The following is a 14504-nucleotide window of genomic DNA, read 5'->3' as shown; positions in this document are numbered from 1 at the left end:
TTTATATTTAAACTATGTGTATGTGTGTATATTTATGCTTTTTAAAGAGGATAAAAAAGCTATTTTTCCCCCTATACCATTTTAGTACCTAGTGCTTTTAAAGGAACTTCCTGGAAAAGAACATCCTTTGCCAATGGAAGATGTTGTTGAACTTCTGAAGCCACTATCGTAAGAAATTAAAACCACATGTTATGTCCACCTTAAATTTATTGGGTTCTGCTAAACTTATAAAGGGAATTCTTTTTTTCCACCACAGCAGTGTGTGTTCTTTGCATCGTCGTGACCAAGATGTTTGTAAAACAATTTTAAACCATGTCCTTCCTGTTGTGACAAACCTAAGTCAAGGCAATATGGACACTGAGCACACAAGGGATGCACAAGGACAGTTCCTTACAGTGATTGGAGCATTTTGGTATGTGTAATCTGTTTTGTAGATTTGTTGATTTTCTTTTGCTTCCTCTGGATTCAAAATCAAACTTAGCATTTCTACATTAGTGATTTCTTCTGATTCTCTGTGATTATGTTCATCTTTTAATAAAAAAGAATGTAATTTGTGTTTATCCCCTTAATTTCTTAAAGAACTTTTTTTTTTCTTCATAGAACTTGACTTTCTAACATTGAGCATATTTCTCTGCAAATTTAGAATCATTTAATAGATTGACGTGTTTGGTGAATAAAGAAAATGCAGTGAACTTAAATGAACTGAATTGTTCATTTTCCCAAAGTGTAGCAATTTGCCTTGTCAACTGGTTATTTCATGCATATTGTAATAGTCTGAGATAACACCATGAAGTTTATAGAAGAGCACATATATATATAACTCAAAGCCCTCAGACTATTTGATAAGGACTTCCTAATTATTGTAGAATATGGTTTTGAAATCTCTGATATAAAAATCAAAAATGAAATTTTAAAAACTGTTTATAAAAAAACTGTTTATAAAGTTTATAATGTGGTTAACTCAAGATGATAGCTCCAAATTGAGACATAATTGTATAAGACAAATAATATACACTAAAACAAATTCATTTTCAAACTGATTTCTTTTAGCTAGAATTTTTGGAAAGGCAAGTACTTTAGCATGTTCCGTGTAATGAGAGTTAAGTAGCAAAGAAAGAAATTTTGGAAGTGACCTATAATAACCTTAATATCTAGTGATTTTTCTGACTGCTTTTATTGAAATGGTTATTTGACATGGAAAATTTTACTTTATTTTAGGCATCTAACAAAGGAAAAGAAGTGTACATTCTCTGTAAGGATTGCACTTGTGAAGTGCCTTAAAACTCTGCTTGAGGTGAGCTATTTCATATTATTAGTAAGATCACCATTAAAATTTTAAATCAGACTTCATTTCCTTTTTTAAAAATTTTTTGTAGTTATAGATGGGTAGAATGGCTTTTCCTTTTCTTTTCTTTCTTTTTTTTTTTTTTTAAGAATGGCTTTATTTGTTTTTATTTTTATGTGGTGCTAAGGATTGAACCCATGTCTCGGCAAGTGCTCTGCCACTGAGCGACAGTTCCAGCCCCAGACTTCATTTCTGTTAGTGATTTTTCTCTTTAATGTTTCATATTTAACCTTAGTTTCTCTCTTCCCACTTGAATAGGCTGATCCTTATTCAAAATGGGCTATTCTTAATGTAATGGGAAAAGACTTTCCTGTAAATGAAGTATTTCCACAATTTCTTGCTGATGAACATCACCAAGTTCGCATGTTGGCTGCAGAGTCAATTAATAGGTAATGATTAGGTTTTCCTGAAGTGTTTTGAATGCTGCAGTTAGCAATGCAAAGTCTAGTACAGTCACAATTCACTTCTGAGTATAATATCCTGTGTGCCTACCCTTTGTATTTTCTCTTAAATGCTATAGGGAAAATAATGACAGTTCTATCATTTAGATACTATTATTTTCTTTGATTTAAAAATGAAAACTCTGGCTTAGAGAGATAAAGTAGCTCACTAACATAAGCCATTGACTTGAGTGAAGTGTATATACTACCACTTATGAGACGTATAGAATGTATGTTACCAAGATTTTATGTGAGTTTATAAAATGATAGCATATTTCACATTGTTCTAATTACAATTATATATTTTGGGGGTGTACATACAGTTTGGCACTGAAATGATTTTATTAGAGGGATCTGATATGTTTGAGTACTTGGATGAACAAATATTAATTTCCTAAGGACTGCATGGGATTTTAAAACTCTAAATTGCAACCTACCTATAAATGCCTCCTGTTGCAATCCCTATAAAGAAAGCACTTTCCTGCTTTATTTTTCTCTATAAAATTTGTCACCACTTGAAATAATGTTTCAATACATTTCCCTATTCCACTAGGGTATAAACTCCTAGAAGGCATTGATTTTTGTCTGTTCTATTCATTGCTGTACTTCAGCATCTGAAACAATATCTGGCGTGTGGAAAGTTGGTAACAATTGGTAAAGTAAATGAAAGTATTTGAAAAAGAAATGACATGCTGCTTTAGGTAAATCAAGCTGAAAGTCATTTGAGTTATTTAACTATTCAGAAGTAAGTGATCAATAATTGAAAATTACCTTAAAGAAATTGCTCTAGCAATAACATAACAAGTATTAGAAGTAAGGTATCCAGAATCTGAATATGCTGACAGTACTGTTTTTATCAACTAGATTCCGTGTCTAATTCCTCAGTTTTTGAACTCTTTTTAGTAAGACTGTAGAGTGTTGTAAGGATTACTAGTGAATGTGTATAGTACTTAAAATCTTTATTACATTTTATGGGTAAAGGGTAGAAAATTTATGTATTGAAGTTAAAGGTCTGGGGTTACATAGAACCATATGTTAAATGTAATATAGCAGTGCAGTAGTGGCATGGAAAACAAAAATCTCTTAGATTAAAAAGTAGAAATTCAGTAATGACATGAAAGAAGCATTTGTTGATTTTGAGTTTTTCACTTGTTAGATATTTAATGTTGGGCTGTTTTGAGAGAGGATAGAGAAACTGGAGGAATCAGAAATACCAAAAATTACTAAAAAGTGTAAAGGACAAAGTTGATTAAAACGTTGTCTTAACCATGTGGATGTTGGCTTAAGGCACTAATCAACTTTTCTCTCTCACATAAAGTGAAATTTAAATGGAACATTAGGGTATTAAGTTACCCACTTTCAGGATGATTAAATATTAGAGCAGGTTTACACAGGAATTTATAGATTCTTCTGGTTGGTGTTTGATAAGAGAACAGTTATCTTCTGTGGCTCTTTGAGTTCAGTGTTCAAATTTGGGCAGTAGTTAAAAGATATTTTGGGACCCTCTTTACTCATTAGGAGACAGTGGATTATGTATTCAAGGTCTTAATACTAAGCAGATGATCAAACCTCTTTAAATGGACTCAGATTTAATCTTTTTTTTTTGGTACTGGAGATTGAACCCAAAGGTGCTTAACCATTGAGCAACATCCCCAGACCAAATTTTATAGAGAGATAGGGTCTCTCTGAGTTGCTTAGGGCCTTACTAAGTTGCCAAAGCTGGCTTTGAACTCTCCATCCGACTTCCTCTGCCTCCCGAGCCCTAGGGATTATAGGTATATGCCACTGTGCCTGGCTCCTCAGATTTAATCTTGAAGAAAGTACTAGTATGTTTATATCACAGAGTGATTTGTTTTTGTTTTATTATATGCTTTGTAAAGTAGTGTTTGAAATTTTAAGAATTATTTCAGTTTTGCATTTTTTAATAAGATTATTTCAGGATATGAAAGGAGGAGATTGTTCCAGGTTATTGAAAGCACTTCCATACAAGCTTCAGCAGACAGCTTTTGAAAATGCATATCTGAAAGCTCAAGAAGGACTGAGAGAAGTGGTAATTTTAGTAATATATTTGCTATTATCTCATACTTTCTATGAATATCCTACATATTACTTTACCAAGTTTGGCACAAGACAGTTTGTGTCCAGTAGTTTATAACATAAAGGTTATAAGACAAATGTGATTTTAATGAAATTATTTATATGCCACAATGAGTCAAATAATTTTAGTTTCTTTTGTTTCAGCTTATCTGTAGTGTTTTTGTGGGGAAAAATAAAATTTAACCAACTTTTAATGAGAGTTTAAGTGACTTCCTTGTTTTTTTTTCTGATTTAAGAAACTCTTTTGTGTAAGATCTGGTTAAGAATTAAGAGAGTATTATTCTAACACAAAATCGAAATCAGTTTTTTTTTAGTGAAACCTTTGATTTTCACATTTCTCTGTAGAACACTTTTCTTAAAATGGTAAAAATTATCTTAATGATCATACTTATTCATTTATTTTTGCCCTGATTTGTTTCTGAAAAGGACTTAAGGTGGTTAACTAAAAGACTATCAAATTTGTGATAATAGGAAACTGAAATGGATAGTTGAATTAAAGAATATGAATTCAGAAAAGGATTTCAGTAGATTGGAAAAATGAGTATAGATAGTGTAAAACTAGATAGAGATAACATATACTGTACATTTTAAATTAGTCCATTATTAGGAAAATACTGATCTGATAGTTCATTTATAAAGAGACCTAGACTAGAAGTGAACTCCAGTGGTAGAATGCTTGCCTAGCATGTGTGAGGCCTAGGGTTTGATCCCCAGTACCAGGTTTTAGAAAAAAATCAAGAATTTTTAAATTGGTGCATATTAATTATACAAAATATTGGTTTCATTTTGGCATATTTTTACATGTGTATAACATAATTGATTTATTTCATTTCCCAGTATCTCTCCTGCCCACCTTTTATTCTCTTCCTGTACATTAATAGACATAAGAAGTTTTATATCTGAAGATCACAATATGAATTGTGATAATTGTTAAAAACAACCAAATTCTCTTACACTTCATTAATAAAAAGCATAGTCTTGAACAAAGTTTATGGAAGAACTTAGATCTTCTGTATTTTTTAAAGGACTGCTAAAATTTTGGATTTGGTTCTAACAGTAGAATTTTTTTTTTCAAATCCTTGGTTCTTATTCATGATAGCTGGACAAGCACTCTACCACTGAGCTACTCCCAACCCTAAAAATAGATTTATTTTTATTTATTTATTTTTTTCTGACTGGCGTGAGTTGAAATCTTAGTGTAGTTTTTATTAATTAGTTGCTCAAGACAATACAATGATCTTGACATATCATACATTTGATTCAAATAGGGAGTATACAGGTTTGTGTCTTGACTTAGTGGAAAGTTCATTGCTATTTTCAAACATGCCAGTGATTGCTGTTTAGTAGAGGAATTAGATTCTTAGTTATTCTTGTACCAAAATATAGAACTATGATCAGCAGATTTTCTAAATATGAAGAGAAACTTATACCAGATTTAACTAGTAATATATATATATATATATATATATATATATATATATATATATATATGCCTGTTGAGATTTTATAGTAATTGAAAATTAAATTAAAAGCATATGTCATTCTATCTAGTTGCATGATTTTATTGTTCCCTTTGATAATATAGGTAGCAGTATTTTTAAAAGTGTAAAATGCTGATATTAAGGTATTAGAAGGATAAAAATCAACCTAAGAGTAAAACTTGGTGGTTGAAAAAGAGCTTCTAATGTCTCTCACCTTCTTTTTTCCATTTTTCAAAAATTACTTTATACCTCAATGAAACATTGTTTTCTTTGTTAATATTCTCCATAAGATCTTAGGAAGAGCAGTCTTCCTCACTGTAGAAACACATTTTCTTAAATCTCTGCTCTTTACCCCATCACTTTAGAATTTTAAATTCATAAGCTGTTTGGATGATGTTATGGAGTACTTTGATTTTAGCCTGGTTGATTCATTTGTAATGTTTAAATATTTATAATATTGTCTTTATGATTCTTTGGCAGTCCCACAGTGCTGAGAACGCTGAACTTTTAGATGAGATTTATAATAGAAAATCTGTTTTACTGATGATGATAGCTGCGGTTTTATACTGTAGCCCTATCTGTGAAAAACAGGCTTTGTTTGCCCTTTGCAAATCTGTGAAAGAGAATGGATTAGAACCTCACCTTGTGAAAAAGGTATGTGTGTCTGGATATTTTTATTGTACTCTTCCTTGTATAATTTTGTTGTTGCTTTTTATGGTGCTAGGGATCAAACCTAGGATTTCACATGTTAGGCAAGTGCTCTACAATTGAGCTGCATTCCTGTTCTCCTGGATAACCTTAAATTAAAAAGGTTAAAATTGGATTTTTAAAGTGGCACTTATTTAAGACTTGGAAACAATTTTATTTTTTCAGTTTGGTGTGTTAGAAAGCAGTTTAATAACTTTTTAGATGGTATATTCATTTGTATGCAGTGTGATTTCTTACACTTAGTTTAAGAGCATTTTGTGAGCCATTCACTGAACCAAAAGGTGAATGATCCATCACTGCAAGATTAGGCACTCTGGAGTAGCACTCATTGAGGGAAATACATGGAGATAGGAGCAGTATCAGTTGGTTTTGTGTGGTAGATTCTGGGGCAACACATTGGGATCTGACAAGGCCAGAAGTCAAATGCTAAGACTCTGGGGCTTTTAGGTTACAAGATTAGGAAAAGAGGACTGTATCCAAACCTTACACTCAGATCAGTTTAGTATTATAGAATGTGGCTCCCTTCCCTGTTCCACTACCTCAGAATGGTTTAGCAGTTCTCATCCTTCCTGTTGCAGATTTTTATTTGATAAATATGGACCGATACACATTTTCTCATTCTACCACCATGGTTTCCATGGAGTTTTATAGTAGACTTTCCTATAGGCAATCAGTCTTAGATGAATCAACCTTTTACCTCTCAGTGTTAAGTTCTTTTTTTTTTTAAGTATACCATTATATTTTACAACTATTATAAGTGGTATATAATGTTTAGATTTTTATAAATTTGGATTTAAGATAGAATAATTTTACCTTAGAACTTCCTTTGATATGTTGTTAATGTTGGAAATTATAACATTTTTATATTTTTATTCATTTTCTTTTTGGGTTTGTATAGGTTTTGGAGAAAGTTTCTGAAACTTTTGGATATAGAAATTTAGAAGACTTCATGGCTTCTCATTTAGATTACCTGGTTTTGGAATGGCTAAATCTTCAAGACACTGAATATAGCTTATCTTCTTTTCCTTTTATTTTATTGAACTACACAAATGTTGAAGATTTCTATAGGTAGGTTTATGTATGGCATATGAGAAATATGTTGAAAGTTAGGTAACAGGGTTTGGCAGTTCCCCTGTCCTCCACTTCCTATAGCTCCACAGACAATGGTAGGAGGCTGCATAGTTTGAAAATTGAGACAACTTGTTTGAAAATGTATTGAAGGGTGTCACTGGATTTAGAATCTGTATATTAAAGCTCATTATGTGAAGTCCTAGAATCAGATTCTAAATCCAGTGACACAAGAAACCAGACTTTTTAATCTGGTTCTGTCTGGGCCAGTAACTAACTGTGTAACTTTGAGTAAGTTGTGTAAATAACTTCTGTGCTTTGGTATTTTAATCTCTACAGGAGTTAAACAAGGAAACCCTAAAAGTCCTTTTTGGCTTTAATACTTGATAATATTGCATTTGGAAAAAGATCAAAGATAAATTATTAGTGGCTGATTATTTCAGCCTTGATTTTCTTCTCTGTTGTTTGACAATAGACTATTTAATCATTGTTACCTATTAGATTTAGAAGTTTAATGTGAAAGAATTCATTTTACTACTTCTAACAGAAATTTTTGAAAATGAAGAGGTTTGATACAACTGAAAAGTAATATTTAAGCATCAGGATTATGGGATGGCATCTCATATTTATTGAACATGCTCTGTGCTAAGGATTTTTTGAGGTCTCTAATAGAGCTTTTTGTATGTAGATAGTTGCCTTTAAGAAGGATATTCAGACAGTAGTAAATTTAGTGGTCCTTATCATTCATATCTTTTGGTGACAACAATATTTTACATCTGTTCTTTGAATTCATAAATTGCTTTCACATTTCATTTTCATAATAATTTTGCATTAAGTTGATTATATATAAGAAATATATATATATAAAGTCCCACTTTTTTGATCACAGAACTAGGGTGGTGTAAGCTAAGCTCTGTTTCTTTATGTGGCTTTGTAATTTACTTAACTTTATTTCTCCTTTTATAAAATTTAAAGTAGGAATGCTTAATGATGTAAAGGGATGCCCTAATGCTGAGTGTATTAAAGCCCATTATTATTTTAAGGACTTTGAAAAGATATATAACCTATATTTTAAATTTTATGTTTTTAGATCTTGTTATAAGGTTTTGATTCCACATCTGGTGATTAGAAGTTGTTTTGATGAGGTTAAGTCCATTGCTAATCAGATTCAAGAAGATTGGAAAAGTCTTCTGATAGACTGCTTCCCAAAGATTCTTGTAAATATTCTTCCTTATTTTGCTTATGAGGGTGTAGGAGACAGTAGGATGGCACAACAAAGAGAGAATGCTACCAAGGTCTATGATATGCTTAAAGGGGAAAACCTATTGGGAAAACAGGTATGGCTTCAACTTTTACCTTTTTTTCCTTAATTGATGTCAGATGTAAACTTTAAAATTTAAGGCTATGTATGTATTCATTATTTATAAGTTAAATTTAGCTTATAATTACTATTTAGCTGACCCATGAATTTGTTTTGTTTTGTTGTATGGTGATCTCTCCTTTTGATTAGCCTTTAAAATGTGTGAAAATGTTTTTAATCAAAAATAAAGAGAAAAAGAAAAAGAAACCAGGCTTTTAATAAGAAAAATAATTTAACTGCTTCTGCCTTTTAAAAATTTAATTGACAGTAATGCATGAATGCCAGCTAGTTGATACATTCAAGTAATTCTGAACAGTATATAGAAAATCTTCAGTGCCTCTTTAGTCTCAAGTTGTTTTACTTTTAAAGGAAAAGTACCATCCCAAGTTCCATACCCTGGTTTTTATTTTTTCCTGACAATTTTTCTCTTCTAACATATTATATACTTTGGATTATGTTCATTGTTTATTTTCAGTCTTTTCCATTGTAATATAAACACTATGAAGGTAGAATTTTTGTCTTTTTTTTTTTTTCCCCTGATGGTAAGAAAAAGCGGGTTGGAACAGAATGTTGGCACTCCAGAGGTTATGTAATTTGTGAGAGATACTTTGCCTCTACCCTCTTCTGCTCATTCTTCCAGTTTATACTTCTGAGTACTCCTAGTTATGCTCTTTTTTTTTTTTAATGTATTCAAACCAAAAGAGCCATTTTCAGAATCACAATAGGTTTAGGAGTGAAAGATATTTATATTAAACCTTGATTGAAAACATGAATGAATAAAAAGCAAAAATTAAATAATTTATTAGCTTTTTTAGTTAGAGACATAAGTTAAATTCTTGCTAATCTCAATTTTATTTAACATTAAATTAATAATTTATACACTTTGAAAATTATTTGAGGCACCTTACATTAAAATATTAACTTTTTTAAGGCAAAAAAGGTTTGGTCAGCACTTATCTGTTCGTTCATTGACTGAGGTATAACATAATAGATTTATTTATTATTATCATTTTTTTTAATGGTACTGGGGATTGAACCCAGAGGTGGTCTACCACTTAGCTATAGCCTCAGTTCTTTATTTTTATTTCTTATTGTTTACGTACATGACAATAGTGGAATGCATTACACTCATTATTTCCCATATACAGTACAATTTTTTGTAATTCTGTATATAAAGTGTGTTCACGCCAAATTATGCCATTTTACATGTACTCTCTTTTTTTGCATAACAATTCTGAGTACACATATATACCGCAATTTTTCATATCTCTCTATATAAGGTATGTTGACACCAAATTCAAATCTTCATACATGTCTTTTGTATAATGATGACCATCACATTCCACCATTCTTGCTCTTCCCCTTCCCGCTTCCTTTCCCTCCCACCCCTCTTTCCTATCTAGAAATAATCTTCCTCCCATGCTCTCCCTCCCTACCCCACTTTGAGTCACCCTCCTTATATCAGGGAAAACATTCAGCATTTGTTTTTTTGGGATTGGCTAACTTCACTTAGCATAATCTTCTCTAATGCCCTTATTTAACTGCAAATTCCATGATTTTGTTCTTTTTAAGTGCTGAGTAATATTCCATTGTGTATAAATGCCACATTTTTTTATGCATTCATCCACTGAAGGACATATAGGTTGGCTTCATAGTTTAGCTATTGTGAATTATGCTGCTATAAACATTGATGTGGCTGTTTCCCTGTAGTATGCTGTTTTTAGGTCCTTTGGGTATAGTCTGAGAAGAGGAATAGCTGGGTCAAATGGTGATTCCATTCCCAGATTTCCAAGGAATCTCCATACTGCTTTCCAAATTGGCTGCACCAGTTTGCAGTCCTACCAGCAGTGTATGAGCGTACCTTTTTCCCCACATCCTCACCAACACTTGTTTGTCTTCATAATGGCTGCCATTCTGACTGGAGTGAGATGGTATCTTAGAGTAGTTTTGATTTGCATTTCTCTGATTGCTAGAGATGGTGAGCATTTTTTCATATATTTGTTGATTGATTGTATATTCTCTTCTGAGAAGTGTCTGTTCAGGTCCTTGGCCCATTTATTGATTGGGTTATTTGTTGTTTTGGTGCTTAGCTTTTTGAGTTCTTTATATACCCCAGAGATTAGTGCTCTATCTGATGTGTGAGGGGTAAAAATTTGCTCCCAAGATGTAGGCTCCCTGTTTATCTCACAGATTATTTCTTTTGCTGAGAAAAAACTTTTTAGTTTGAATCTATCCTATTTGTTGATTCTTAGTTTTAATTCTTGTGCTATAGGCGTCTTATTAAGGAAGTTGGGGCCTATAGGGCCCCACGTGATGAAGATTAGGGTCTACTTTTTCTTCCATTAGATGCAGAGTCTCTGGTTTAATTCCTAGATCCTTGATCCATTTTGAGTTAACTTTTGTGCATGGTGAGAGAGAGGGATTCAATTTCATTTTGTTGCATATGGATTTCCAGTTTTCCCAGCACCATTTGTTGAAGATGCTGTCTTTTCTCCAGTGCATGCTTTTGGCACCTTTGTCTAATATAAGATAGTTGTAATTTTGTGGGTTAGTCTCTGTGTCCTCTATTCTGTACCAATTGGTCTACCATCCTGTTTTGGTGCTAGTACCATGCCATTTTTGTTACTATTGCTCTGTAGTATACTTTAAGGTCTGGTAAAGTGATACCACCTGTTTCACTCTTCCTGCTAAGGATTGCTTTAGCTATTCTGGATCTCTTCTTTTTCCAGATGAATTTCGTGATTGCTTTTTCTATATCTATGAAGAATGCCATTGGGATTTTGATTGGAATTATATTGAACCTGTATAGTGCTTTTGTTAGTATGGTCATTTTGATAATATTAATTCTGCCTATCCAGGAGCAAGGTAGATCTTTCCATCTTCTAAGGTTTTCTTTTTCATTGTTCTGCAGTTTTCATTGTATAGATCTTTCACCTCTGTCGTTAAGTTGATTCCCAAGTTTTTTTGTTTGGGTTTGGATTTTTTTTTGAGGATATTGTGAATGGGGTAGTTTTCTTCATTTCCTTTTCAGAGGATTTGTCACTGATATACAGAAATGCCTTTGATTTATGGGTGTTGATTTTATATCCTCCTACTTTGCTGAATTCATTTACTAGTTCTAGAAGTTTTCTGTTGGAGTTTTTTGGGTTTTCTAGGTATAGAATCATATTGTTTGCAAATAGTGCTAGTTTAAGTTCTTCTCTTCCTATAGTTATTCCTTTAATTTCTTTCATCTATCTAATTGCTCTAGTCAGTGTTTCAAGAACTACGTTGAATAGAAGTGGTGAAAGAGGGCATCCTTGTCTTGTTCCAGATTTTAGAGGGAATGCCTTCCGTTTTTCTCGGTTTAGAATGATGTTGGCCTGAGGCTTTGCGTAGATAGCCTTTACAATGTTGAGATATGTTCCTGTTATCCCTAGTTTTTCTAGTGTTTTGAACACAAAGGGGTGCTGAATTTTGTCAAATGCTTTTTTTTTTTTTTTGCATCTATGGAGGTGGTCATATGGTTCTTTAAGTCTATTAATGTGATGAGTTACATTTATTTATTTCCATATGTTGAAGCAAACTTGAATCCCACTTGATCATGGTGCACAATCTTTTTGATATGTTTTTGTATTCAATTTGCCAGAATTTTATTGAGGATTTTTGCATCTATGTTCATTAGAGATATTGGTCTGAAATTTTCTTTCTTTGAAGTGTCTTTGTCTGGTTTTGGAATTAGAGTGATATTGGCCTCATAGAATGAATTTGGAAGTACTCCCTCTTTTTCTATTTTCTGAAATAGATTGAAGACTATTGGTATTAGTTCTTCTTTAAAGGTCTTGTAAAACTCTGTTTTATATCCTTCTGGTCCTGGGCTTTCCTTGGTTGGTAATCTTTTGATGGCTTCTTCTATTTCTTCACTTGATATTGGTCTATTTAAGTTGTGTATATCTTCCTGACTCAATCTGGGCAGGTCATATGACTTTAGGAATTTATTGATGTCTTCACTATCTTGGATTTTATTAGAGTATAAGTTTTTAAAATAATTTCTAATTATCCTTTGTATTTCTGTAGTGTCTGTTGTGATATTGCTTTTTTCATCCCGTATGCTAGTAATTTGGGTTTTCTCTCTCCTTCTCTTTATTAGCATGTCTAAAGGTCTGTCAATCTTATTTATTTTTTCAAAGAACCAACTTTTAGTTTTGTCAATCATTTCAATTGTTTCTTTTGTTTCGATTTCATTGATTTCAGCTCTGATTTTAATTATTTCTTGCCTTTTTATTTTTATTTTTGAGAGAGGTTCTTGCTGAGTTGTCCAGGCTGACTTTGAACTTACTTCAGCCTTCCAAGTAGCTGGGATTACAGGTGTGTGCCACCATGCCCAGCTTTAGTCTACTATTGATGAAAAGGAATATAGGTAGCAGCTAGCCTCAGAATTTGGATATCACCCATGTAGAGTTCTGGGGAGAAGTCATTTGGGGCACAAAGTTGGCATTATCATAGTCCCTGGAAATTTTTCTGAGTAAAGTTCCGTGAGTGTTCATATAAATCAAGAGTAAAATGCAGATTGAGAGGGGCTGGGGTTGGGGCTGCATGTGCGCTTGCGTAGCACATGCAGAGTTTGATCCTCAGCACCACATATAAATCAATAAAATAATGGTATTGTGTCCAACTACAACTAAAAAATAAATATTAAAAAAATGCAGATTCAGGTATAGTATAGATCAGAAGGGAATTTGGTAGGAGAATTATCAGTTTGGGGAATTTAATGCTGTATTCAAAGTCTTAGTTGAAATAATCCTTTAAAATTACAGAATTGGATTAAGGAGGCTTTATTTGGTAGAATTTCTCTATTTCATGGTTTTCAGGTTGGCTGAAAAGAAGAAAAAGATAAGTTAGCTATATGTCTGAATAACGTAAGCCCTTTGTGTTGTCTTAAATGTTACAGATAAAAAATATTAAATATAATTAATTTTGTGTCCTTGCAGATTGATCATTTATTTATTAGTAATTTGCCAGAGATTGTGGTGGAATTATTGATGTCGTTACATGAAACAGCAGATTCTGGTGCCAGCCAGAGCACTGATGCCTGTGACTTTTCAGGGTATGTACATTTTAAATTTAGAGAATGAGGCACAACTTGCAAATTCCTTATGCTTTTTTTTAATATTTATTTTTTAGTTTTAGGTGGACACAATATCTTTGTTTTTTATTTTTATGTGGTATTGAGGATTGAACCTAATGCCTCATGCTTGGTAGGCGAGTGCTCTACCTCTGAGCCACAATCCCAGCCCCGATTTTTTTATTGATTGACAAATTCAGATGTCTGTTTCAGTTTTTAGACATGTCCTCTTTTTAAAAAATTGGTTTCTTTAAAAATGGTCCTCTGATTTGAAGTGATTACCTGTGAGCTCTGCGTCCTGGCTGTCATGAGCTGAGCAGTTTTCAACCCATTTGGTTGCATATGAATGTTCAAGTTATTTTCCTCGCTTGACTGGAAGCTGCTTGAAAATACCCTTTACTGTGTAATGGCACACACCTACCCAGCATCTCTGGAGGCGGAGGCAGGAAGATCACAAGTTCAAAGCCAGCCTTAGCAACTTAGGCTCTAAGCAACTTATCAAGACCCTTTCCCAAAATAAAAATTTAAAAAGGGATGGGATGTTACTCAGTGATTAATCCTGAGTTCAATCCTTATATCAAAAAAAAGAAAATATCCTTTAGTTTTTTTAAATATGTTCTACCATGCTAAACATATAAAGTAGTAATTATGTTAGTTAATGTGAAAAAATCAAAAACCTGATAAAATCAGCTTAGGGAAGAGAAGGCTCATGGTTTTTGAGGTTTCAGTCTGTTTCAGGCTAGCTTCATTGCTTTTGGCCTGAGTGAAGCAGAACATGGTGTCAGAAGGGCACAGCAGAGGAAAACTGCTCAGCTCATGACAGCCAGGACACAGAGAAACAGACGGAGAGGAGAAGGAGAACAGTGCCAAAGAGGGGAGAGGAAGGGGTCAGGAACAAGAA

At 32.8% G+C, this 14504-nt stretch overlaps 1 protein-coding gene across 1 annotated transcript in view; it reads left to right on the top strand.

The window, feature by feature from the left end:
- Positions 1 to 14504, top strand: part of Atm (ATM serine/threonine kinase) — a 149532-nt gene that overhangs the window by 46994 nt on the left and 88034 nt on the right. Inside the window, exons 19-27 of the mRNA XM_048795615.1 lie at positions 86 to 168; positions 257 to 412; positions 1219 to 1294; positions 1604 to 1734; positions 3715 to 3835; positions 5844 to 6017; positions 6970 to 7139; positions 8230 to 8476; positions 13470 to 13585. Of these exons, the coding sequence (XP_048651572.1) occupies positions 86 to 168; positions 257 to 412; positions 1219 to 1294; positions 1604 to 1734; positions 3715 to 3835; positions 5844 to 6017; positions 6970 to 7139; positions 8230 to 8476; positions 13470 to 13585 (1274 nt within the window). The remainder of the gene's footprint in view (positions 1 to 85; positions 169 to 256; positions 413 to 1218; positions 1295 to 1603; positions 1735 to 3714; positions 3836 to 5843; positions 6018 to 6969; positions 7140 to 8229; positions 8477 to 13469; positions 13586 to 14504) is intronic.

Source organism: Marmota marmota, unplaced genomic scaffold (genome assembly GCF_001458135.2).
Source record: "Marmota marmota marmota unplaced genomic scaffold, marMar, whole genome shotgun sequence".
In the NCBI taxonomy this organism is placed as follows: Eukaryota; Metazoa; Chordata; class Mammalia; order Rodentia; family Sciuridae; genus Marmota; species Marmota marmota.
This window is presented reverse-complemented; position numbering and strand designations above follow the sequence as displayed.